Genomic DNA, 27,364 nt, shown 5'->3' with positions numbered 1-27,364 from the left:
CGATGCTAGGGTTATGTCGGGTGTTGTGCCTTCGCAACCTGGCTTTCGGTACGTAGTCGTTCCTGTGTTGAGCACCACTACACCTAGTCGGCAGCCATGTCCAGTACTCGTCTACCTCTTGAGTTCGTTGTCGCCGAGCCCCATTCGGTAGCTTTTGAGTTGAAGTCTCCCGCTATTATTAGGCGTCCCTCTAAACTAAGGGCTTTGTCTTCAATACTTTTCAGTTTCCGGGTGAATTCATCTATATTGTCGTTCGGTGTAAGATAACAAATTATCATAGTGAATTGGCTGTTTTGACCGTATACGAAACCATCGCCTGATCCTTTTGCGATTACTACGAAATTTGTGCCCCTAGGCAGCCAGATGGCGGCAGTTCCCGACTCGTCTTCGATCCAAGCTTTCTCGGATTGAGCGTATTGTTCGCTTATCAATACTGCTTGAACTCCTTTTTCTAAGACCATCTGCTCCAATAGCAGGTCAGCGTTTTTACTCCTGTGCATATTTGCTTGAAGTATAATCATGTTTTATCTTGTCTTGGCATGTTCTTTTGTCATCGGGCATTTGCACGAGCCTGGCATATGCTTTGTCTCGCTGCGATTGGCATCAGTGCATATACAGCATTTGGGCTCTTTGGTGCACTCTTTCATTTTGTGCCCAGCTTCTCCACATCGGATGCATATACCTTTTCCGCTTCTGTCTGGTCCTTTGCAGTTTGATTGAAGGTGTCCGACACCGAAGCACCGGTAGCAGCGCTTCAGAGATGTGCTAGCTCTCATCCTTGCACTAACCCATCCGATTTTGATATTCGTTTGCTTGAGCAGCTTTTCTGCGCTTTCAATAGCGAGAGTAACATAAGCCCGTACTTGTTGTCGTTGATTAGGTTTTGTGATCCTAACATCGATATTTTCATTAGTGCCAGCTAGCATTTCTCTCACAGCGTCATCAACTTCCTTCTTCTCCGTGACGGCATCCAAGTCTCTGATCTCTACAGTTGAAGTTGGTCTGAGGGTTGTAATGGAACCGACCGCTTTAACGGTTTCCTCTAGTTGTTTCAAAAAATCAGCGTTAACTGTTTTCCCCTTTTCTAACTCAAGTAAAAGGGAGCCTGTTTTGGTTCTTCTTATGCCTTTTCCGTTGTGGTTTCGTGTGGCATGGTCTTTTCTCGGATGCTTTTGTAGATTTCAGCATAACTGTGGCCCTCTACCGGCTTTACCAACACAGCCTCCGATTTTGGTTTTGGTGCTCGTTCATTCTTCTTTTGGCTCGCTTTAGCCTTCCTTGCTCCGTCGTTTTGCGCTCCATCACTTTCTTTTGGCACGGTATTGGACCTAGATTTTGCCGGCTTACCACTTGCCATTTCTCAGGCTCTCGAACTCTTAGTTTCTTCGAAGAGTCGGGTGCGGCAGGACTTGGTGCATTCCGTTTTGCGGTTAAAGGAGTACTCTCCTGAACAACACCTGTTTTTCGAGCTGTTGCGGGGGTGTCACCTCCGATTTCTTTCGTGGATGTATCCGGCAAGAGACGACCTTTACCGGTTTTCTCAGCTCGGATCCAACCTCTTCTGCAGTTTTTCATGACGTCGAACAGTTCGGCAAGCTCTGAGACTCCGGTCTTTACATCCGTGGAAGTACTCCTACTCTTCAATATAACTGCTTTCATCTTCCTAAGCACTCTCAATCATTTCTCTAAGGCTTCCTCTTCTTCAGCTCGCATTTTAAGAATCAACTCTTGTCGCGGAGATACATTGGTTTCCCGTTCTGTGTTTGCGTCCTTTGCAGTTACAGGGGTATGCGACGGCGCATTGGGCACATTTGCAGTAGTTTTAACCTCTTTTGACGTTACTCTTACGTCGAATTCTTGAGACGTCTTTTCAGCTCCTTCATTGACCGTCTTTGATTTTCCTATATTTTGCAATGTTCCAGTCGTAAGGGGCAAATTCGCTTTTTGTGGTGGCGAGCGAAGCAGTCGAGGTTTCCTTACGAAAGGGATCTGCTCTATATCTCCATCAGTAATGGCCTTCTGCTGTTTTTCTTCTTTTTGTCTTTTTTGCTTAATTGTTTCCATTCTTTTTTTATTTAACCAGCGCATCGTGTGCAGGGGGGCGGGCCGAAATAGTCAAGAGCGGGTGTACCCTCGGAGGCAATGCTCCTACCCCAGTTCCCTGATGCCTAACCTACGCTTTACCGATCCCGGAAAACACGGACGGACCGGCGCTCGCCCGGAGCAACGAAAGCTACTACCCTTTCGCCCAATGAACACTTCCTGACCAGGGTTCAAGGCGGCTGGTTACTGATATACAACGAAGCTAACACATCGGCAGAGCGAACTCACATCACCCCTTTGAGGTCGCAGGTGGAAAGCTATAACGACCAATCCAGGGACTCCCAGTGCGCCCCGTTGCATACCGGTCATGCTTTTTACATACAGTCGCACCTAACATGGTGAACAGATACTGACCAGCACACCGCCCAATATGGGAACAGATATGTGCTGGATTTTGTCTCCTAACTTTCTAGCTAACTTAAAGTCGCTGAGACAAGGGACATCTTGACTAGGGTCCGCGGGGTCGTCGTACCCGTCACCTCCTTATGGGAGATGTCCTTGCGGGAACTATGAACTATCGCATCGTGTATGCCACTGGTATACGCTGCGCAGTTTTGCCATTTTAAAGTGTTGATTTGAATCGCATTGGCTTTTGTTGCGCCTTATGTCTTTGACTGCCCATATCTCTTCGCTACCAGGTCAAGTGGATATAGGTCCTCTATGGTGAGCGCTGCATTCCGAGACTGTCCTGAAGGCACAACATACTTGCCTTACACCTTTCCTATCCTCTGTCTTATGGGTAGCCAGTATGAGATTTTTCTCACCAAACCATTTCTAAGCCGCTTGTATAGTATGCTGCGCAAGGTTAACTACCCCGTGAGCGTTTCTGCTGTTTGATACATCGTCCGTAATACCAATAATGGCTGCTCTTTGTGTACTTTGAGCCGCAGATTGTGCTCGTACATGATATTCCACAGCAAGGGCCCTAGGTCGGATCCTTGTGACACGCCAGCTTTGACTTTGTAGTCGATAACTCCAATGTCGCTGTCGTAACGCAAGATTCTATCAGGTAAATAGTTAGATATTAACACTTGTAACATGCGCAAAGCGTGGAGAATTTCTCTCCAACTAGCACTGTTGAACGCGTGTCTAACGTCTAACAGGACGACCAAATAGTACTCTTGAGTTCCATCTAGCCATTGCTTGACATCAGTCGTCCTTTTGGATATTTGCTTTACAACCTCTATCGCGTTTGAAGTAGATGGCTTGGCAGTAGTCCATCTGCAAAAGTTTCTAGTCGGTTTTTGATGATTTGCAGTGCCGTGGAAGACCCAGCGCCTGAATATTTTGGTATAAGTACCAATTTTTGCAGCTTCCAGCTAGTTGGAAAAATGCCTTCTTGTAGGTACATATTGAAAATGTTTGCAAATATGCGTGGATGTATTGACACCGCTACATGTTGGTTGCACCATCTGCTTTAGCTTATTTCGCACTATTCTATAAGCAGAACCCCATGGCACATTATTGAGGTCATCGCATAATTTTCTGAACATTATACGCTTGCTATCGCGGCTATTTTGAATTACTTTCGCTTTTCTTTAAAGTTTAATCTAAGGTCTACAGCGTTGGCTGCATTTCGTGAGCGCTGGCATATTATTCTAGCCCGATTTTATTGCGTTCACAGCTCCGCGATAGGCTGGCTTGCGTGCTCTCTCACCCATGTCATAGCATTATCGCACCTCGGCGTGTTTGTACAGCATTTGGCCTGGTGGCCTTACCCACCACATTTAAAGCAGATATTTGTGTGATCTTCTTCGCTTTGACAAATTCTTGCCACATGAACAAAATCGTGGCATTTGTAGCACCTTGCTACAACTAGTTTTTCTTTTAACCAGCAGTGAACCCAGCCAATTCGAATTTTAGACAAGCTTAGCAACTTTTTTGCGGATGCTGACGGCAGCCTAATGATACTCAAACTGATCAACGTAAATGTACGCTCCGTGTCACCTGACGCGATGAAACTTATTAGAGCCCCATGTAAATGAAAAATCAACATCGTTCCGTTCCGTAGTTTTGTAGATCATGTACGTCGGTAAATGAAAAAATTTGGATTGTTCCGTAAAAACGTGTGAGCTGATTGCTTTCTCACCACTCAGTGTTGCCAAACAATATATTTCGAAATCATTTACAAAATGAACTTTGAAAAATTTAAAGTTTTATTAAAATAACTTAAAAACAATGTTGAATAATGTTATAAATAAAATATTTACATTTTTTGGCTTTGGTTTATTATAGTTATATATATATATATATACGAATGGTAGTCACGCAACAACACCTACGGCGGCCTTTGGTTTATTACACAATGCAAAATTGTAACTGATAAAGCGGATGTGTGTAAAAGTGTGTAAGCAAAAACATAAATTGCAACATTGTGTCGATACAACCAAATACAAGCCCACACAAACCGATGTATTGTGTAAATATGTAGCCAACAAAAGCTGTTGTTTTCTACGAGCTGAAATTTTGCTCAATTCTGTGTATCTTACGAGCAACAGAAAGGGGCTGCGACAACGTCAGTGAGCGCGGGCATCATAATTGTGCATGCCTACGAGCTTCTATAAGCTATGCGCATTGAGTGAATTGCAGATAGTGTGACTTTTCCATCAGATAAACTATTTGCTGCGACTACCGTAACCGAATGGCTTGGTGGGTGACTTTCATTCGGAATTCGAAGAGAACATAAGTTCGAATCGCGTTGAAACATCAAAATAAAAAAAAGTTTTTTCTAAGAGCGGTCGCCCCTAGGCAAGCAATGTGTTTTCATAAAAAAATAGCAGTTTCTTGAGTTAAGGAGCGGACCAAAGCGTTTTCGCTTCCACTGCTGTCTTAAGTTTTTCGGTGGCCGGATCGGCTTGTCGTTTTAACTCAAATAAGAGTTCGTCTTGTGCTGGCTTTCGGATGCCTAATCTCCTTTAGCTTAGCTTGCGACTTTATCTTTTTCAAGTTTTCCGCGTACGAAAGTCCGCTGACTTTCCTCGCGTCTGATTTTGTTAGTTGACCCTTTTTGATTTTGGGCTTACACTTAACGACCTTAGGCCACCCTTCGCGTGATTGGGTGGCTTCCTAACCTATAAGCGCATATATGCGTGTAGTCACCGCGCTTTGTTTTCTTCCTCTCCACAACTTTTGATTGGTTGGCACGTACTTGTTGCTGATTGGATTTCGCGTCTATTGGTAGTTTTGACAATTCTAAATGGACGCTCGTTAACTTATGTTGTGCCTCTCGCCCACTGGACTGTACTCCTGTTTATGTAATTTTATTGGTGCACACAATGAGTGGCTTTGCCTTACTGTACATTACTAGTGCTCTCTGATGTTGCTTATCAATCACACTTATCAGGTCTCTCGTGGGCATATTTGTATGTCTCAGAACCTCCATCATGCTGATAAGCTCCCATCACATATAGCGGGTCCTCGCCGGATTCTCATTCCTTCTGTTAGTGTTTCTCACTGTTCATTCTAACTGGAGTTACAGGCTGTTGTTGTTGCTTGTCGGCACGCTCTTACTCTGGAGTGGGTAATTGTTTTCCCACTGGTGAGTGAGCGATTCTTGACCGTCTCTGAAACGGGCTGAGCACATCGCTTGATTCAGCGCATCTGCTCGGAGATTTATCTGACATATTGCTCAATAACTCTGAGTAACTTAGCCGGTGCCAGATGTCATACACCTGCGCTTGTTCCTTTGCTTACCGGCTTCGTTATGTTATTTTTTCTCTTCTCTCACCTGCTGATCTGCCGCTGATGACACACAGCGAGGTGAATAGTTGCACTGAGGATAACGTGAAAACAAAACACAATGCTCTCACTCCAGTTATAAAAGTTTAAGCCTTAGCTATGGTTTTGTAAATATTTAGCTTATCGTGACCAAGTAAACCTGTGAAGCCAATCATTTGTCGTTGCTCTAGCGTTTAGGGATGTACCTACATATGGACTTTTAGGAGTACAGTGGGCTGTTTTCCTCACCTATAATCACTTTTATTATAAGCATTTAATAACACATCTTCACTCGCTTTCTATACATTGGCGTATCTGTTGATGTTCGTGTGTTTTCATTTGTGTGGTTGCAATTTCTTCTACGTATTAATGGTTTATCTATTTTTATTACACAGATGACCTAGCTGGTCCAATTTTATATTTGATGAATGGTTATTTGGCACTTGCTTGCACATTATAATTCAAGATTATGCACGTTTGCTGAGCAATTAGGACGAAAGGAAATTTGTTCACGTGTGCTAATTTATTGAAACACGGTTTTTCTTTTTTTACTTCATTGTAAAATTTAAGGCAATTCATACCGGCTATGTCATTGCGATGAATCATATAAAGCGCTAGTTCGACTCGCTCACCATTGAAAAAACGTACAAACAGTTATTAATACAGGTCCACGAGAATTGGCGATACTTTTATCTGGCTGTGGTCAATATACCGATGCATTGAAACTGGTTACTGGCTTCTAATTATCACCTCTTTCCATATGGGGACAATCTAACCGCAGTATGAGCATTAACCAGGAAGGCGTCAATGAAGCATGGGCTTGGTTAAAAGAAAATGTCTTGGCTAGTGAGAATAAGTAATTTCTATACACAATTTTCTTTGCTATACGATTTTTCCTATAAATTAGATTTGCCTCATCGCAATAAAGCTGCCGATGTGGCCTGGTCACTGTTACAAAAACTCATTTATGACAATGAGTTAGAAAAGTCTACTAGCATACGGTAATACAAATACGCGGTAAACAAGCTGCTAAGCCCCAAAGCCTTTATCTTGCAATGGCTATATAAAGACTCTAAGGTATGAAATTTACTACAAAAACGTTTTATATCATTAATTAATACGCCAACAAACATAATCGCTTACTGAAGCTGACGAATTACCAAACGCAATGTTGGAAGCGAGTATTTCAGTTTTAAACATACAATTGCGGTTGTACTATAAACCAGGAAATGTGTCTGCCAGTAAATACATTAGATCGTTTGTTCCACAGATTAGAATTGAATGACAATTCAGATATTGACAGCATACTAATAATTCGAATAATAGACATAAAAAATCATTTTTCTTTTTAGATTTAGATTTTTTTATTTTCAGATTTAGAGGACGTTAGAGGAAAATAAAATAAATTTACATTCAATTAAAGATTATAAAGGACAAGTTTTTCTTATATTTTAAAGAAAATTGAAAATCCTCTATCAACATCGGTTCGGAAAAAATTTTTGTATAAAGTTCATGAATTGAGCAACGAAGTCTTCTAAATGTAATATATGTTAAGTGTTGTTTGACTTGCAATGCTCATACAACTAAAACTTATAAACAGCCAATAGTTATCGCCACAGTAACATTCTCATGATGTTTTTGGTGAATTTTAAACTGTTCCAACACAGATCTCAAAAAGTGTAAAAAAATTAAATTTTTTCTTTTATACATATTTAATAAAATATAATTATATAAAATGAATTCACAAGCATGTTAGAAGTTTGTTACTACAATTTTTAAGTGTACAGTTTTAGGTGGTTTCACGCAACAATCTAATTGTATGTTAGGTTAGATTTTATAGAACCTCTAGATCGCACTTAGACCAGAAATTGGTCAATAGTGATACCAAGTGTTAGTATGGAGAGTTTAATTCATATTTTTTTCATTAGCACACAGTTTGGATAATTTACGTAAACTGCTAATTTTTTGATCTTCCACATTTTCTAATGTCGCAAATGATGCAGAACCTAAGCTGCTTATTCGTATTTTGCTAAGTGCACGGCAGTGGCAGAGTAAGTGTTCCAGTGTTCGTCTCGCGTTGACTTCATTATATATTCTGCATGTATCGTTCTGCACTAGCTTCAGTTTGACCGCATACGATGGACTGAGACAGTGTCCCGTCAGTATTCCCAGTACATGTTTACACTCCTTCCTGGGAAGAGATAAAATATAGATTATATATATTATTTTCGCGATTCTGCATAAGCTGGATCTTTCTCATCTTGAATTCGCTTTTCGAACCATCTATATCTAGTCGTTATTTGCAGAGTCGCAGTTGTATACCGGCCGTGCTAGCTACAGGAAGATTTCCACTTGCTCGTATCCTTCAATTCCCTTCTGCCCTGGAACCTAGTAGATGGGGCTTGTTTCTCAGTTCCTAGCTCATAGATCCTGTTCCTGTTCCGGCATTGTCGTACGCAGTGTGAGTTTGTCATTACAACTGATATCGCTTCGATAGCTGATTGGCTGTCAATGTTAAAGTTTATTTGCGAGTTCGGAGGAGTGTTCTCTTTGGCTAAGTTTGTTGATATCGTTGCTGCGTAGATCTCACCTGAGTTGTTCCTTACTTCCCTTGGTTCTCTATTGAAATTAGCTTGCGGAATAACGTAGTCCGTGTTAGCATTTACACCTCTGCATATCCGGCTTTGGCTACATGCACTTTGAATTAGTTAAACTGTTGTTAATAGCCTAAGTGCATACTTTTTTGCAGAACTTTTGCTACTAAGTCTATTGAATGAAGTTCAAGAAACCTATCCAGTTCCGCTGCAGGAGTGCATTGCACCCATTATACACAGCTCTGCAACTCTTTGTACTTTCTCCAATTTGTCAGCGTACGTCTTCTTATTCAAACTACTACAAATCCACTATACTAGATGGTGCGAGTTTACATCCGCTCCTACCACGACTTTCAGTCCTCGCTGATGAGCTTCTCTCATGAGGTGCTGTATTTCCATGGGTGGCGCCTCGATGTTATGGGCCATGTAGAAGGAGGCGTCCCCCCTCTAAAGCTATCACCATCAGGTCACCGTGCTAATCTAGGAATAAAGTAAGAGTTGGTATTTTTCCTCACTAAGATGGCAGATCTAGTCTTCCTTGCCGTAGGTGAGTAAAACAGTTAATAATTGTTTGGCTTTAATCCAGATACCTTATTGCCGAAAGATATCCATGGTTCTCGGATTAGAGCCACATTGTAGCCACCTTCCTCAAGCACGAGGAGGAACCATTGGTAGAGTGGTCCTGTGTACCTTACTGTGATGGAGGTTGATCTCCATTTGGATCAGTATTCTGTGACAAAGAAACGGCTATTTGCCGATTCTCTATACAAATCAAGCTCTCTTGTCTCCATGTCTTCACTCTAAAGCGTGAAAGTAGCGATCGTCACGGATTCTAGTCCGATGTCTCTCTCTACTTCCCCGTTCTCCAGAGTGTTTTCGCTGCCGTCCTTAGGATATCATGTTTTAAGACGCAGGTATACGCTACCTGTTCCCCAAGACATCTTGTCGAAACTACGGTATAACTGGTCATCAGCTTTCTCTTGTTAATTTGGAGCGTTTGGTCCTGATATCTGTTTGCATCCGGTTTTTCTGCGTGGAACAGTTTCCAATCCGTTGTAGGGATGTCAAGATTTTGTCACTGAAATAGCAACAGAGCGACTTCCTTTTTTACCGAGCTGGACACACGCACTTTAGCACGAGGTATACATGGAATGTCGTCTCCGTCGACTATTTTCAACTCTGCACCATCCTACAGGCCCTTCAATATTGGAACCACTTCCTATCTCCAGCTCAATGTTGAATCATCGTTGCATCTGAACATCTTGATACCCATGTACCAGCCTGCGCCTTCAAAAGAGGGCAACGGTTTGTCGTGCTCATTGATTTCTCGTTCAACCATGGCTTCTAAAACTTTGGCGTTAACCCGCTTCCACTGCTCCGCCGTCATCTTTCCATTAGGGTGATGAAGGTCAATTAATGCCGCGGTCAAATGCCGTTTGTCTTTTTCGCTGGCCGTCAATACCTTCTTCGAAGTCGTTGGCTGGTCAGCATTGGCCTTCATCTCCCTCATTGAAGTCACTGGCAGGTCCGCTGTATTGATTGGTGTCTGCGTTCGCTGACAATTGCCCCTATGTTTTTCGTCATCCTTGGATCGCTCTTTCAAGCTGTTAGCGACTGCTTCTTCGATTTTGTTTACGAAGGCAGGATGCATCGTCGCGATTTTTCGTTTTGCCCGAAATGCTCTCTGCCTTGAGCTTGTTTCGTTTGTCCATTTAATGGCAAGATCTATTTGTATGTATTCTATTTAAATGTTTAACAAAAATACATGAAGCAAACATTTTTTTATGCAAAATAGTATGCGCTTCTTAACAATATTTACATGAAGTCATCACAGTCATTTGAATAATCGTTACCACATTTTAGATAGAAATCGATATCTTATGAGAATATAAAATTACACAAGTAAAAATTGCAAATTAAAAATGTGATACAAATACACTTGAGCTCATTATTACATACATTACTTTCTGTACGCAGTGAGACTTTAATTTTGCTTCTGTTTGGAAGTATCAGTTGGCGAGTTCTATCTCACGATCTGCTGCCTCGGCGAATTCATGTTTTTGATCTAGTATCTCACGTGGTATTGTCACAATTGTCAGTCTATACGGAATATTCATTTAACACTGCCCTCCGTTTCAAACTGATCGTCTCGATTCTTTGATCCAAATAAAACCAATCTCTCCAGGGGAACTAACTTAACTTTCCCCTGCCAAGTTTTGCATTGCTGTATATCATACACTACTTCATTCAACCTTTTAATCACCTTGTATGGATCTTCCCAAGACGCTTGCAGCTTTGGAGAAGTCCTTTCTTCCCTTGCGTATTACAAAGAAGTATCAAATTACCTTCGTTGAATCCTTCGGAGTTCACAGCACGGTCAAATCGATCCTTCATTTTGATACTCATTAGCTGGGCATGTTCGAACCCACATGTAATCTTCCGCGACTTTTTTCCTTTGGACATTTCACTGCTTCAAACTGCTCGCGATTTCGAATCCATTTGGCAACTGACTTTATGCAATTTACCCAGATGACCTCCGCTGGGCTCTTTGTGGAGTTTCTTCAACATGGATGTAATTCTGGATTTAGATACTATGATCAAACTACGGGAATGATTTCTGTCTACGCTTTCCCAAACGCGAGACCAAGCTGCATAAATTATTTGAATGCTTTTCCACTGTGACCAATACGTCTTAGAATTTCTCTCGCTACTCCAGGTTTTGACGCTTCCATAATCTTTTTCCTTTCACCATCATTCAATTAACTTTTCCTAAGTGTACTTGGTTCTCACTCATCATCGGGTTCCAAGTGCGCTGATCTAATGTTAACTATCCGCTCAGATCTTTAAGACAACCCTTGCACTCGATATAACCAGGTTGTCGAGGTAGTGAATCAGCCTTACCATTCCCATTGTTTCCTTCAGCGAGATAGTCTCTTTTACTTCAGCCCGAAGGGACTTCGTGCACTGGCTTGCTCCAGAGAACTCAGTGCAAAAGAGACTATTTCAACAAACGTCCCTAACAGAGTTGAGTATACTGCACGTTTCGTGACCGGATCTCATATATCTCTTATAATAGCTTGGCTCTTCACGAATCTGCTATTTTGTTTGAATACGACAGATGAGCTAAACGCTCAATCTCTACACGTATTCTTGCAAGGTCTCATTTGTCTGCCGGTAGTGATTCGTTAGTTCCATCTAGAACATTTTCAGCTTGTGGTCACTCGCGTAACTTCTCTCTGTAGCTGTTACCAGGTTCTCATAGTCACCCCAATTGGCTTCCAGATTTGTCTGCATTGCTTTGGCGGCGCAAATCCATAAATTATAAATCATATTATCAATGGCTGTTTAGTTTGAATTGCAAAGGTTTGCGATTCTGTACCTTGTTACAGTTACTTTACATATTTCTCGTGATTTTGACAAGTCTGACGTCAGCTCCTTTCCCAATATAAAAAAATTGAAAGGAGGAGAAATTAGATATTTGTGAAAGATCAGTGGATGGCTTAGTAATATTGTGATTTGTGAGAAAACGATGTGCCGTGTGTTAGATTTTGAAAGCACTAATTAATATAAAGCCTCCAAATGTAGTTTGCTTGCGCTTTTATGCGGAAGAAGCCGTCGCAAGAAAGTGTGGTGATCGGTGCATCTAATTTCTTGTGTTTGGTTTTTCCCATTACCTTCGCCCACTCTTATGCTTCACAAACAAGTAATTCCCTTTCAGGCACGCCGAATTCGGAAGGCGCATTATTGTATTTTATCATTCTTGATTTTTTCCTTCAACCTTCAACATATCACCAACAGCAGCAAAAATTTATGCCACAAATTTTGTCCCATCAATCGTTTCGTTGTTTATTAAAAAAAAAATGTGTCGCAACATTTTTTCATCAAACTATAGGATTGGCGAAGACGAATTCATTCCTGATGGTGTCACTAGAGCAGCTGATTTGGTATCTTTATCTGAGATTATAAAATGATCCTAAATAATAACGATACTTTCTGACATACAACCCTGTGTTTTCGATAATTATTAGTACGAATGTAAGGAGAAACATCAAAATAAAAACTAAATGAATTGGATGCCGGCAAAGAAATTCTAATACAATTTTTGTTAAATATTATTAACTAGGCATTCATTTGCAGAAAAAAGCTTGCGTCCATAAACGTTTTGTGCTCTTATTACTTATTATATCATGTAATATCGAATTTCGTGCGTGCCATAATTTTTTGCAACCTCAGTACGTATACGGATTTACTGTTTACTATTAGCAGCCAATTGCACAATTAAATTAGTTTTTCCTTCTTCTTGTATTTTCTTCATATCATTAATAATATTTAAAGAAACCAAAAACACCGAAATATTCCACCAAAATGATTTCTATGAAGAAAAACCTCTCAAAGCAGCATTGACAGCTGATTGTCAATTTTGCAGGTAATCTGCAATATGTGAGAGGGTAGATTAATTGGGCCGATTTATAGTTGATTAATGCATATGTGAACGTATTATTAGGAATTATATTTGGTTTTATAGTCCCACATCACAGCAAAAGCGATATCAATTTCGTAAACATTAATATATCGATTAATGCTACTTATTTGACAGTTGTTTGCTCACAATTAGCGAGAAATTATTCGAAGGTCAGAATCTGCCTAAATTTTAAAGCAAACTAAATAAATCGACAATTGAATTGCTGAAATATTATAATAAGTGACGTGTTTAAACTTTTTTGGAATTTTATCAATCCGTGGGCTATTTGTTAAAAGAGTTAGAAATTCACGAATCGAACAGGCAGGATGGCTAACATGGCAGTTTCTCGCATAAAGCGGGAATTTAAGGAAGTTATGAGAAGTGAAGAAGTGAGTATGCATTCACCTTCGACATGTTGAAATGTTGTTATCCATAGGATGTGTTTCCGAAATTCCCTTCTGAATTTTTAGGGATTTACATTGGTCGTATATAAATCTGACTAGGCAGCATAGAGCAAGCTGAGATGTTTGCGCTGGAAATTATGGTCTGAAAAATGTTATAACTTTATGAAGAATTCGCCATTAATTCGTGTATTTTTAAAGTTGTTTCTGGAGTAACTTTAATTTGTAAATCGGAACTTTTATACCTAATACCATGGATCCGGACAAAGATTTTCAAAGCAAAAAGTTGAAGTGATATGATAGTTACTTTTAAATAATCAAAAAAAATTGTGTACGGATAATGTTTTTAATTAAAAACTATTTTTTATGTAGCCTTTGCTTAGTTGAGAAGCTATGTATAGGTATGCATATTTGTATATACATCCATATGTATGCCAAATTTTGCACAGTACGAGAAACAAATGTTTGCCGCTTTATTTTGGCGTTTTATGTAACAGAGCTTTCCTTTTTTTGACCGGCTCCCGATTTTTATTAAATAAATCCATTATAAAATAATATATATTATATTCTAGTTATATGGATAAAAACTTGGATAAATGGTACATGTTTTTTGAATAACTACAAAAAAGTTGTCAATGTTATTGTTTTTGAGGGATGCTACTTGAGTGAAAATCCGTGGATGGATATGCATAAGAGTCGCTGTAGGATCATGAAGAATTGTACATTATAATTAAGATATGCGATATGCCATATTACCACGCATAATATATCCAAGAGTATTTTTGCCTTCTGCTGCTGTAACCGAAGGGATTGATGCGTGACTACCGTTCGGAAGACGTAGGTTCAAAACTCCGTGAATCACCAAAACGAAGGAAAAGTTGTTTCTCGTATCGGTCGCCCCAGGACACTCAATGGCAAACCTCCGAGTATATTCCTGCCATGAAAAAGCTCCTAAAAAATATTTGCCGTTCGGAGGCGGCTTAAAACTGTAGGTCCCTCCATTTGTGAAGCAACATCAAAGCGTACGCCACAAATAGGAGGAGGAGCTCGGCCTAACACTCAAAAAGATTGTAAGCGCCAATCTATAATATATACATTTTATATATATATATACCTATATACATATATATGTTTGTAAACTCTAAAAAAATGCGGGGTAGGCTTTCCATTACGGCCACGAAATTTTCAGTTATAATGTGCAACTGCGTGGACCTAATTTACTAGTTGTTACACACAAATGTATACAATATATGAATTTTTTGATTTGGATCTTTCATTTTATAAATTATACTGATTGATTCCAACTCTCGATGAAAGACCTATCTATACCCACATAGTAACATCTCAAAATGGTTTTGCATTCTTTGGTAAAATTTCTTTGATACAATCATTTTAAATGTGCAATTTCTTGCTTAAGTGATTTCAGTTTAAACCAAAACAAAATTGAAATACATATCGGAGAGAAATATTTTGTTAAGTTAGGTATATTTAGTACAGTTTACGAGGAATAACTTTGTAAAATATTTTAACCCATTAGCTCTCTCACGAAGTTGTCGTTTTGGCCCCTCTTTTTGAAGAGTCTGTATTGTACATTTTAAAGAGAGGTTTAAAACCTTAAAAAAGTATTTCCCATCATTAAACAAAAGGTGTCATCAGACAAAGAATCAGAAGAGTCTACAGAAAATAAGAATATGCATCAAATTGTATGCGTTATTTTATATTTCGTTTACATATAACTCTTCTTCTTTTTCCGGCGCGATGTTCCGGGGAATGCAAATTCAGCTTCGGAATCTTGCTTTATCAGAATCTGAGTCACACATGATGCCCACGTGTGCTTCCAATGCTGGCTCCACTGCTCCATATTCAAATTCTCCTCAAACCGGTGTTTTATCTACCAACAAATTTCTGCAACAATTATATCTAGTGGTTTTTCCTCCTATATCTGTATTGTTTTTTTTAATTAGAATAAGTTAAAATATTTTTGTGTTTCAAGCTAAATGGAAATACCACTTGAAAAGCCAAACTGCATAAATTCACGTTTCCATTTCTCCAATCCATGAAACGTTTATTACAGCTATACTACTACAATCTATTTGACACCCAAATATGGTCCACTACAACATTTAAATTAAAATACATTTACATACAAAGCGACACATTCTTGAGAGAACTAATGGGTTAAAATGTTTTACAAACTTCTTTTATACACCCTTTTTCATTTATTCTAAAAACACTTAGCAGAAATATTGCAAATTTCAAATGCCCATAGCAAAGAAGGTTTACCAAAGAATGCAAAACGATTTTGAGATTTCACTATATGGGTTTAGGCCTTTCATCCTGGGTTGGAATTATTGCACATTAAATGAAAATTTAGCGTTACACATGTTTCAAAAAATTCCGTATTACACATCTTAATTTTACTTAAATACATATACGGAAAAGGAGCAATACTAATATTACTTTTTATATTTTATTTTATATAAATATATGGGGCATTCTTTCTCAACGGGAGACCCCTATCTGTCCAAAAATGTTTTTGACCTAGAGAGTTCTAATAGGGCTTAAAATTTAGCTCTTTTTATCTACTTTTCAATGCAGAGTGGCCAAAAACGAAATTCAAGATGGCTCATTTAATATGGCTAAAAATGTAATCAAAATTCATTAAATTCATTCTAATAACCTATACCAAAAAAATTCATTTCAACGGAAAGAGTTGTACGAGGTCTCAAAATTTAGCTAATAAAGTTTACTTTAAAATACACAACATGGCGGCTAATTTTTTAAAACTACTCAAATCCACTTAAACCCCTGAGTAACGAGTTTCATGCGAATTCATGAGTTTTTTCAAAAATCCGTCCGCCATATTGGATCCGCCATTTTGAAATTTGGAAATCTAACGCAGATTTGTAATCAGCGACCCAAAAAACGCCCGAGTAATATTATACATTTTAAGTGGATTTGAGTAGTTTTAAAAAATTAGCCGCCATGTTGTGGCCGCCATCTTGGATTTTAAAATTTTTCATTTTGTATTTTAAAGTAAACTTTATTAGCTAAATTTTGAGACCTCGTACAACTCTTTCCGTTGAAATGAATTTTTTTGGTATAGGTTATTAGAATGAATTTAATGAATTTTGATTACATTTTTAGCCATATTAAATGAGCCATCTTGAATTTCGTTTTTGGCCACTCTGTATTGAAAAGTAGATAAAAAGAGCTAAATTTTAAGCCCTATTAGAACTCTCTAGGTCAAAAACATTTTTGGACAGATAGGGGTCTCCCGTTGAGAAAGAATGCCCCATATATATGGCTGCTCTTTATTTATTTAATCAGGATGGATGTAACCGCCAATTATATATGTAGAATACAGGCTGTTTTTTACCGATCGACGCAAAGTCCATAAAGTCTGCGTTCATCTTACAAATATTTTTAAATTCATTAAAAACAGAAGGTAAATTTATAGTTGGCATCTTTTGTTTATTTATTTCTTCATTACATATTTAAGTTAGAAAAGCAAAAGAAAGTAAACAGATTCCTCGCTTCATTTTTTAAATAACGCGTAAATATTTGCATTAACATGTAAATATAACAACCCATTTATTAATCGCCCATTCAATAAACTCCAACTGACCCACACCTCTTGCCGAAAGCTATTTCCATGTTTCCACAATTTTATAATTATTTATTATAATTAATTATATATATTATTTATATAATATATAATTGGTGCTTACATCCTTTTAGGGTGTTTGGCCGAGCTCCTCCTATTGTGGCTTGATATTGTTTAACAAATGGAAGGTCTTACAGTTTTAAGACGACTTCCAAAGGCAGATGTTTTTTATGAAGAGCTTTTCATGGCAGAAATACACTCGGAGGTTTGATATTGTCTGCCGAGGAACGACCGCTATTAGGAAAATGTTTTTCTTCATTTTGGTCTTTCACCGAGATTCGAACCTATGTTCTCTCCGAATTCCGAATGGTAGTCACGCACTAACCCATTCGGCTACGGCAGCCGCCGTTATAAATAGTTACAATTCAAAGATAATAATTAATGAAACACTAGCTGCCATGGCTATCGGCTTTGTTACAAATTTACTTAAAGTTACATTAATTTGTGTGTATAGTTATATTTTAGAAATTTGTATATTTATTTTATGTTACGAGGGGTGCCTTTTATATGTCGGGATTTGGCAACCCTGGTGTTGCAATCTGGCAACTGACAGCTGTATCGCAAAGTTTGACATTTTTTTGCTTTTACATACTCAGAACGTTTTGAAACTATTTGTGTTGTTTACAGTAACTTAAAACATTCATCTCGGTCCAAAAATGGAATTAAATCGAGAACATTTTCGTCCGATTATTTTTTACAATTTTCGACGTGGATTAACTCAGCAACATTGCATGGATGAACTTAATTCATTTTTTGGCGATGAAGCTCCATCAAGGACCTGTGTTTATCGATGGCATGGTGAATTCAATCGTGGTCGTAGTTCACTCCAAGACGAATTTCGTGAAGGTCGTCCAAAATCAGTTGTTGTTCCGAAAACCATTGATGCTGTGCGCGAACTGATATTGCAAGATCGTCATGTGACCTATCGTGAGATTGAGACAATCTTAGGCATTAGTGGGACCAGCATACATTCAATATTGCATAAACATTTGACTGTCAAAAAAATTTGTTCGCGTTGGGTCCCACAAAATTTGTCAATCGCTCAAAAAAGGGCTCGTGTCGATTGGTCGAAGGAAATGCTCAAAAAATACGATCACGGGGCTTCAAAACACGTCTATGACATCGTGACAGGTGATGAATCATGGATTTACGCGTATGAGCCCGAAAGTAAACAGCAGTCGACTGTATGTTGGGTGTTTCAAGATGAGCCAAATCCAACAAAAGTTGTTCGCGCATGAAGCACTTCCAAGCAAATGGTCGCCTGTTTTTTTGGAAAAACTGGACATGTGGCAACCGTACCACTAGAACAATGCAGAACTGTAAATTCTGAGTGGTACACAACCATTTGTTTGCCAATTGTCTTCCAAGAAATTAGGAAAACCAATCGCCAAAGACGGATCACTCTTCACCAGGACAATGAGAGATCTCACACATCGGCTCAAACAACTGCATTTTTGAGCACCCAAAACATCGAATTAATGGGTCATCCGCCGTATAGCCCTGACTTGGCACCGAATGACTTCTTTTTATTCCCATACGTAAAATCCAACTGAGAGGTCAACGTTTTTCGACACCTTAAGAAGCGGTTGCGGCATTCAGAATGCATGTTTTGGAGGTACCTCATTCAGAGTGGCAAAAGTGTTCCGACAATTGGTTCAAACGCATGCAAAAGTGTATAGATCTTCATGGAGAATATTTTGAAAAACAATAAAGTGATTTTCGATGATTAAAATTTGTTTTTGTTCTCTAATCCCGACATAGGAAAGGCACCCCTCGTATCTATTATTGGTTCTTTCAAAGGTTTAAGGGGTTTTGGTTATGCAAAAAATTATTTCCAGATTGAGTAAGAAGGGGCATTTGGCTGGGGCTCCACTAGCTCCACTAAATCTTGCGCAGAATCTTTTTCTCAAACCCTCCAAGCGACCACTCCCTGTGTGACTTAAGGCCTGTACAGGTCTTAAGGTGGCTCCACCCGTTACACTTATTTCACCTAACCGAGGTCAAGTTCGCATATGGCATACGCAACAATAGAATACCTCTCGCCCAGGGTTGGATTCGATACCAGCCTTGAGGAGAAATATTTGGCGCAAGATTGCTGCAAGGGGTTGCTCCTGTGACGGTAAGAGGTGGGGTGATATACGGTTCACTAGACAGGGCTAGTTTATGGGGCGGTAACCCTTAGTCGAGAAAGACCTGAGTCATTCCGGTAACATAAAACCGGCTGTCATGGTAATGTAACAGCGCGGTTGTTAAGGCCGATGATGTCAATATCATCAGCATACGCCAACAATTGTACGCTAGAACCTTATATACGCAGATTACCGGATCACGCATTTAATGGATTGGGCAGAGCACACTTATTCGCCAGTCATGCTTTCATCCGACCATATTTTGCATAGAAGCTGATGCATGCACGCACACCAGCTCCTAGCCGCCATGTTTGAAGAACTCCGCCCACAGCCCGTCAAATCCCGGGGTGTTGCTGTTTTTAGCCGCGTTTTCGCTATTACTACTTCGTGATGGTCGGGTAGCGGTCTCTTTTCCTTTTTTAACTCCCGGTAGGGAACCCACATGGTTCGCGTTGCGCCCGACAGCAGCGTGGCCGTTTAGGTTGCATCCCTTCTTTCTGTGGCAGCATGACATTCCTCGTCGTACCATTATTTTCGGGCTCGCCGAAATCTGATTTCTTCTTCGGCGGTGGTACGTAAAGAGCGAGAAATTTTGCTCCGTTGCTCGTGCGTTGTTGGGCAGTACTCGCTGAGAGCAGGATTGAGAGTCGAGTGGCGAATCTTTTGGCTGCCTGTTGTGATTGCAACTTTCCGGTGTGGAATATTTTTTATGTAGATGTACTTTTTGCTGCTAAGAAGCGTGTGCGTATTTTGGCTATAGCAAGATAATGATTCGCGTCGTAAGTGAAGAATCTCATTCGTTAGTTTCGATTGCTTTTGTAACTGAAGAATGCATTGAAGAAATAAATAAAACATTTTTCAACTATTGTGCTTTTAGTCAACTTTAAAAATATTTGTACGATGAACGCAGACTTTATAAGCTATATGTATGTATATCAACAGTCGGTTACTTAATCTTAAGAATAGTTAAATTTATGTTTACTGTTTTAGAAGCAGCAAAGCTCCCCCATATACAACTTCTGTAAAGCTTTTCATACCAAATAGCCAAATACCATAGTTGCCAAATTGGTAAATTTTTGTTTTTATTCTATCTTTTTTGAGTGGACTAAATCTTATTTGGACGACAGGAGTTCTAGTGTCGTTATTGATGGTATTTAATCGAAACCATTCATTGCCTTCTCTGGCGATCCCCAGGGTGGCATCTTAGGACCATTATATTCTATTCCCTTCATAAACGACATTTCCTTAAGTACCACTTATCTAATACCACTCTTCAATCGGTCGACGAGATTACGAACTTGGGAGTGTTTTTGATTCAAAGCTTATTTTTACGTTGCATATATTACTTCAAAGTTCTTTGCCATGCTGGCATTTGTTAGGCGTCATTCTTCGCCATTCTCTGACCCATATACAATCAAGATTATATACTCTTCATTTGTTCGGTCTAAATTGGAGTACGCTGCTGTTATCTGGATACCCTATCACGCTGCTCGATTGGAGAGAGTGCAAAAAATATGCCTACGTTTTGCTTTGCACTCCTTACATTTTTCTCAATCGATTCCAGCTTATAACTCTCGTTGTAATTTAATTGGCTTATTATCATTAAATAACAGATTATCTTTTTTGCGGTTTTCATTTCATCCTGACATCCGTTCGGATAAAATTTACTGCTCGTCTCTTCTTGGGTTAATTGATTTTAACATACCATGTAGAAATTTTCGCAGTCTCGATACTTTTCGTATAGGCCTATATGAAACGAATAACAATGCTAATGCTTCAATTAATAGAGCTTTATCCGAGTTCAATTATTTCTCAAATTTTTTAGAGCGAGGCTCATCGGACTCAAAATCAATACTCTATAAGAGATTAAAGTACTATTTATTATTTAATAATTTAGCATAATGTTATTGAAATATATCCTTAAGCGCATTATACTAAAAATATGTATATTTCGTAATTTTTCGTAATGTTTGTACCGCTTAACTCAAGACATAAATAAATAAACTTTTCCACCTAAACTGTGTGTGGAGAAATAAAAGAAATGTGAAAACATAAAACGGATGTTATCTCCTCTGGCCTTGTACAGATTACCGTTGACACAGTTCTAAACGAAATTGTGGATAAAATAGGAAAGGGACTTTCCTTTAACGAATTTACGCGATGTACCTCTTTCGATATAGAAGGGGCTCTTAACAACATCTACACGGATGCAGTTATCAGTGACTTGCTTCAGGCGGATCTGGATCTGGATCTGCCACTGTTGAAATTTGCCACTTCTTAAGAAAAGAACCATTATTCCCGGATGTGGGCACGACTATTACTTGGCACTCAATTAATGGCACTCCTCAGGGAGTGTAAATACTCTACTCTCTGATCAGATCGGTAACATCTACAATTTGCTGCATCGCGCAAGCCAACTGTGGATGGATGACGGAGTTCACTTGAGAAATAACTGAAAGGATGGTGCCATCAGTTCTCTTCGTTTATAAAAATGTCAGCGAGAGGGTGCATTTTTTTATATAATTATAATAACAAGTTAGGTATAAATCGACTGGTATGGTACATAAAGACTGGCGTCTTCAAATGATTGTGTCAGCCGACTGATCGCGTATGTGCTTTAGGCACCAACTGCTGGTGCAGCATCTTAGTTTTCATAGAAACTTAGAGGTTGTTACTCAGCGATTGTTACGATTGCACCAGCGATATTTTCCATCGTCCAAGTTTACAATGTGTTGTTTTGCTTACATGATTGTTTTATCTTTATTTTCGCTTTGACGGGTTTCTAATATCGCACTTGTTACGTTAAAGCGTAACAACTCAAAATTTCCAAATTTTAGTATTTTGCAAGAAAACAATGTACAGTGGTCATCTCTACCCACTGTAAAAATCGTTCAGTGGTTTGTCTAGTCTTTCGTTAAAAAAACCGTTATGACTCTCTCTTTGTTTTCAGAATGGCTTCTTTTGTCTCAACTAAAGAGTTACATTTTTAGTTGTCTCCAAGTGTTTGAACAAATTTGTGTCACATAAAGTGTAACATTTTGAATTGTGCCTGTTTACAACCAAACGGTTTGTTTAAGTTACGTGTTATTTTTTCAGTTAAGGCCGGCGCGCCAATTAAAAGGTAAAAAAAATCGATTTTTTTTTTCCTGAAATCAATAGCTTAGATATTCAAGAACATGAGACACAAATTTTCAGAGTTAAATTCCAAGTATTTGCAGAGCTACAGAGCCGAGCGTAGTGCGGCGTCGAGCAACCGTGCGCTTATTGTTGTAGTTTGAAGCGCGTTTTCTCGGCTTTTCATTTTCACGATTTTACCTAATTTATGTACACGATTGCAAAAAAACTAAACGAGCTATCCATTTCATTCAAAATGCGTTATCTTCAGTATTGTTTTCTCTTCTATGTGAACTAAAAAAACATCCAAAAACTTTTTTTAAGCGACTTTTTTACCCAGTTGAAGAGTTTTTTTTTTCCTTGAAAAACCACTTTTTTTCTACCTTCCCCAAAAATTCGAATTTTACGTGTTTCTCCCAATTTTCTTAGTTTACATCGAAGATAATTACATCAAAATTAATAATCTTTTTTTTTTTTGTTTTCAGATGAAAATTGCAAGTTGTATCTTGTACAGAAGTTGGATACTTCAGTGGCAAGGCGCTCTGGGAATCTATTGATAACTCGGCTTACAATATATTGTTGGAGATTGTGCAACTTTTTTTTTTTTAATTCAAATATACAATATATTAAACTATCCCCAAAACTTCATTTGGCTAATTGTTTTTTTTCTCATCCTACAACGCTTCGCGAAAACTACTGAATTTAGGACATCTAATTGGCCCGCCGGCCTTAAACATAGACAACTCAAAATGACACCACTAAGTGTATACAAAAATTTCAGGAAAAGAGTAACAACTCAAAATTTTGTTATTTTAGCGCAACTACTAAACAAATAAGAATGAAACAACCGTTATATTGTTTTTAATGATATTTTCGTGCAATTACATATTTTTTCCTTGTAATATGTTATTAATATTTACGGAAACAGTTTTTCGTCTCTACTGAAAATGTTCAGATTTTGAGTTGTTACGCTTTAACGTAACAAGTGCGATATGTTTTAAATTTGTAGGAAAAATCTATTTTGTATATACTAAATATTTGGAGGAATACTATTCCAAGTAGGTGAAAAAATAATAATGCAGCATGATTCTCTCACGGCTTTAATGTACAATACGTAAAATACATAACTTAGGAATCTAAAACTTAATCTCTAGCTCTCTTGGTTTTCGGAGTTTGGGCTAACCAGAAATATGTGTTGCTGGTATAGTAGGTTGGCCAAAGTTATATAAAATAATGTCGAAGTCTTGGCTAACAGAGCTCTAAGTCATAATTAGAAAAATTTTATAAGAAGAAAGAAATGTCTATTTATATTTGAAATTTTTAATACTTTTTTATTTAAAAATATTTTGCTCTTCATTTTCCAGATTGTGCAATGCTCTATCAAAATTGAATTAATCAACGACAGTTGGACAGAACTTCGTGGGGAAATTGCCGGTCCACCAGATACTCCGTATGAAGGAGGAAAATTTGTTTTAGAGATTAAAGTGCCGGAAACATATCCATTTAATCCGCCTAAAGTAATTATCACCATTTAATATAAGGTCTGAGACTTATTTAGCGGCAAAAGGTATTTTGCATGTTTATCAAAGTATTGTGGCTACGCTGAACAGCTAATAACGCTAATGTTACACATATTAGTGCAGTATAAATATTAAAATCTCCTAAATCATTCCAATGTGTGTATCAACGTTCATGACAAAAGTTACATTTTAATTGAAGGGTTTAAGTTATTGCGAAACTGAAATTTTATGTGATGGGTATGTTTCAGTGAAATATTATATATGTATTGTGCATATATATAATATTATTATAAACGGTGATCAGTTTAGAGCTATCGGATTTTAAATAAAATAAGGAAAATTCAAATTGAATAGGCATGACATTTATTTTATAAAGATAATCTTTTTCAAATGTTGGTCGCAACTGCGCCCCAATTCGGTCATCCGTAAAAACCATATTCTAAAATGGAGGACTTCGGTCGGTATCTCGTGAATAACTTTAGTAATGTTAACTTCCAATACCTCAATCAAAGCTGTTTTATCCACAAAGTATTTCGACTTTATACATCCCCACAAATAAAAGTCCAATCCACTGATCCGAGTCCCCCATTGTTTCACGGGTTGTATGGCAAGTGTCGCCCATAGGCCGCACCAAACGGTTGTTCTCAATTGATGTAATGGCTGTTCTTGAATAGCTTCGATTTGCTTTTCATCAATTTTGCATCATCGCTGAACATCATAAGCTGGCATGAGCGCGCGATGAACACTTTTCACAGAGCGTCGGTTTTCGTAATACAATTGTACGATTTGTAAACAATGTTGAGGCATAGGTCTTTCCATGATGAAATGTCACTGAACACTATGTTTAATAATTAATAATTCTGTATTTAGTTTGACAGTAGTCACGCGTGACTGATTACCCTTTATACAGTTCATGATATGAAAAAGAAGGTAGCTGCGTTTCGCATGTACTTTTGTTTACTAATGAATAAAGAATGCCACAACCCAGATACAATTTCCTTTTAGTTTTTCAGGGCAGCAACCATGAAGAGATGTGACAAAATTCACCCATTAACTGTTGGATTTTGTTTGTATTTTGCTAAGGCAAAGTGATTTAAATTAATAAAATATTGTTACGAATTTTCTTACGTTAAAATCCAAATAAATCTCTCACAATAATTTATCTGAGTGCCATCACTAGATTGTCAAATATTCGCTTACACGTTTAACTTACGACTGAATACGCTATGCGCATATAAGTACATGTGCTTAGTAATTTTCTCGTATCTTTTGCCGAGTGTTGCTGTGTTGTAGCAGTTTACTAAACCCTATCTGTACGATGTGGTCGCTGTCGTTTTCGTCTAACTCATCTAGCGGTAGACCCAGAAAGCGGGCTCTGTCTCGCTATCTGCTGTCACCATCAAGACTTATTAATGTTTTTGTTTGGCATCTCGTTCGCTATTGTTGCCAGTCGGTTCGCGAAACTTCACAATTCGCTGATTCGCCCTCCGCTTAAGTTTAATCGTCTCGATTAGACACCAAATCCTTCCATCCAAATGGAGCCAATCTTTCCAGAAGCACTACTTTCCTTGTCCAATCCTTGAGAAATCCCTTTCTCCCTTTCCAAACTATAAAGAAGTACCTTCTCTTAATACTTCGGAGTTCACAGCACGGTCAAATCTCTCCTTCATCTTGTAACTTTAGCTACTATTCTTCCATGTCATCCTGTAGTGTTTCCTACTGACTACCTTCGTCCATTTGAGGGGCGGCACCTCCTTCAAACGATACATTACCCGAAAACCTTCCAAAAATGGTTATAGCAGGCGAGGTTGGCGAGTAGTTCCATATACAGCTGATTGATAGGCCAACAGGAACATTTAGACCTTTCGGTGCCATACACCCCGCGCAATTTTGAATCCAATCGGTTACTCATTTTCTCCAATTTACCCAGTAAAACCGCTACTTAATCTGCTCCAACGTTTCAGTTATACCCAGATGACCTCCATTTGACCAATTGGGGGAATTTTTTTAACACCGATGCAATCCTGGATTTAGGAACTATAATCAAATCTCGGGAATGATTTCCATCTTCACTTTCCAATACGTTATGCAGAATTTCATCAATTATTTTAAGGCAATTCCACTGTACCCAATGTGCCTTAGCCAGAGGACTTCCTTTCGCCATTTGATTTTTAGAATATCTCTCTCCACGTCTTTCGCTTCCACCACCTTTCGCAGTCAATTCAACTGACTTCTTATTGCAGTTGGTTCTCACTGATCATCGAATCCCTTCATATCTCTCGACTTTGGAATAATGCTTACACTCTAAAGCACAATAGTGCATCAACATTTCCATGTTGATTCCCTTTTCGTCGCTCGATCTAGAAGTCGTAATTTTTTAGCCTTTCGATCCACCGTGCAATTAATTGTTGTTGTTGTTGTAGCAGTATCTTTGCCCTGTCAGTGTTGTGTAAATTACCGGTCGTCTTCGTCTAGCTCATCTAACGGTAGGCCCAGGAAACTGGCTGTTTCGACGGGTTGGGTCCAGAGGGAGAGGGGTGTTAGATGAGTGGGTTTGTTGGGGCATGTGAAAAGGTGGTTAGTGTCGTGCGGGGTGCCTTCACATGCTGGACATATGTTTAGTATGTCGGGGTCGATTCTGGATAGGTAGGAGTTTAACCTGCTACAGTATCCAGAACGTAATTGAGCCAGGATTACGCGGGACTCTCGGGGAAGCTGGAGCTCTTCTTCTGCGATAGGTGGCGGTTGGACTCCGATAACGGCATTCGGGGGTCGGGAGCTTAGGAAGGTGGTAAGGGTCTCCCGATGGATGTCGTTAATGGTCTGTCTGTATACTGTCTGATCCTGGAGTGGTCTGTCTGTTTTGTCCAGGATCTCGTCCACGTAATTGAGGAAGTGTCTCGTGATGTGCCTAGGAGGTGGCTCGGGCTCGAGCAGGTGTCTGCATGGGTGAGGCCTGCGGTGACACCCTAGCAGAAACTGTTTGCCGAGCATTTTGTTGTGCTCCTTAACCGGGAGCATGTTAGCCTCATCGTGTAGGTGTTGTATTGGGGACATCAGGAGACATCCTGTCGCGGTCCTAATGGCAGTATTCTGGCAGGTCTGTAGCTTCGTCCACTGCGTATCACTGGTTCCAGGCGACCAGACAGGCGCGGCATAGTTGAGAACCGGTCGGCCTATTGCTTTGAAAGTCGACAGCAACATTTCTTTGTCTTTGCCCCAAGTGCTGCCGGCAAGCGACTTGAGGACCTTGTTGCGATTCTGTACTCTCGTTGCAATAGCGGTTGTGTGCGCGGAGAAGGAGAGCAAGCTGTCCGTTACTTTACCGTGCAATTAGTCTTTGCGGATGCTTGAACTGGAGTAACTATCTCAATGTTGCGTGATCTGTTCTTAAATACAATCGTTGACCATACAATATTTGTGAAAATGTTTTACGCATTCAACCACAGCTAACAGTTCTCGTCTGGTCACGCAGTAATTCAATCAGGGACTCTGCTATAGTATGCGATCACTTTTTCTTTCCCATTGCTGATCTGTGATACTTCTTCATCTATTCCGTATGCGCTAGCATCTGTATCCCTAACGAACTTTTCTAACATAGGCGCAGTACAAAAATGATCTTTCAATTGCTGGAACGCTTCCTCCTGTTCTTATGCA

At 39.0% G+C, this 27,364-nt stretch overlaps 1 protein-coding gene across 1 annotated transcript in view; it reads left to right on the top strand.

Annotated features, from left to right (window-relative positions):
- Positions 1 to 12,990: 12,990 nt before the first annotated feature.
- The window catches only part of LOC128859816 (ubiquitin-conjugating enzyme E2-22 kDa), a 35,589-nt gene continuing 21,215 nt past the window's right edge, over positions 12,991 to 27,364 (top strand). Inside the window, exons 1-2 of the mRNA XM_054096908.1 lie at positions 12,991 to 13,265; positions 23,552 to 23,704. Of these exons, the coding sequence (XP_053952883.1) occupies positions 13,203 to 13,265; positions 23,552 to 23,704 (216 nt within the window). The 5' untranslated portion in view covers positions 12,991 to 13,202. The remainder of the gene's footprint in view (positions 13,266 to 23,551; positions 23,705 to 27,364) is intronic.

The sequence above is a fragment of the Anastrepha ludens genome, chromosome 4 (genome assembly GCF_028408465.1).
Source record: "Anastrepha ludens isolate Willacy chromosome 4, idAnaLude1.1, whole genome shotgun sequence".
In the NCBI taxonomy this organism is placed as follows: domain Eukaryota; kingdom Metazoa; phylum Arthropoda; class Insecta; order Diptera; family Tephritidae; genus Anastrepha; species Anastrepha ludens.
Note: the sequence above shows the minus strand (reverse complement) of the source record. Positions and strands in the feature narration are given on the sequence as shown.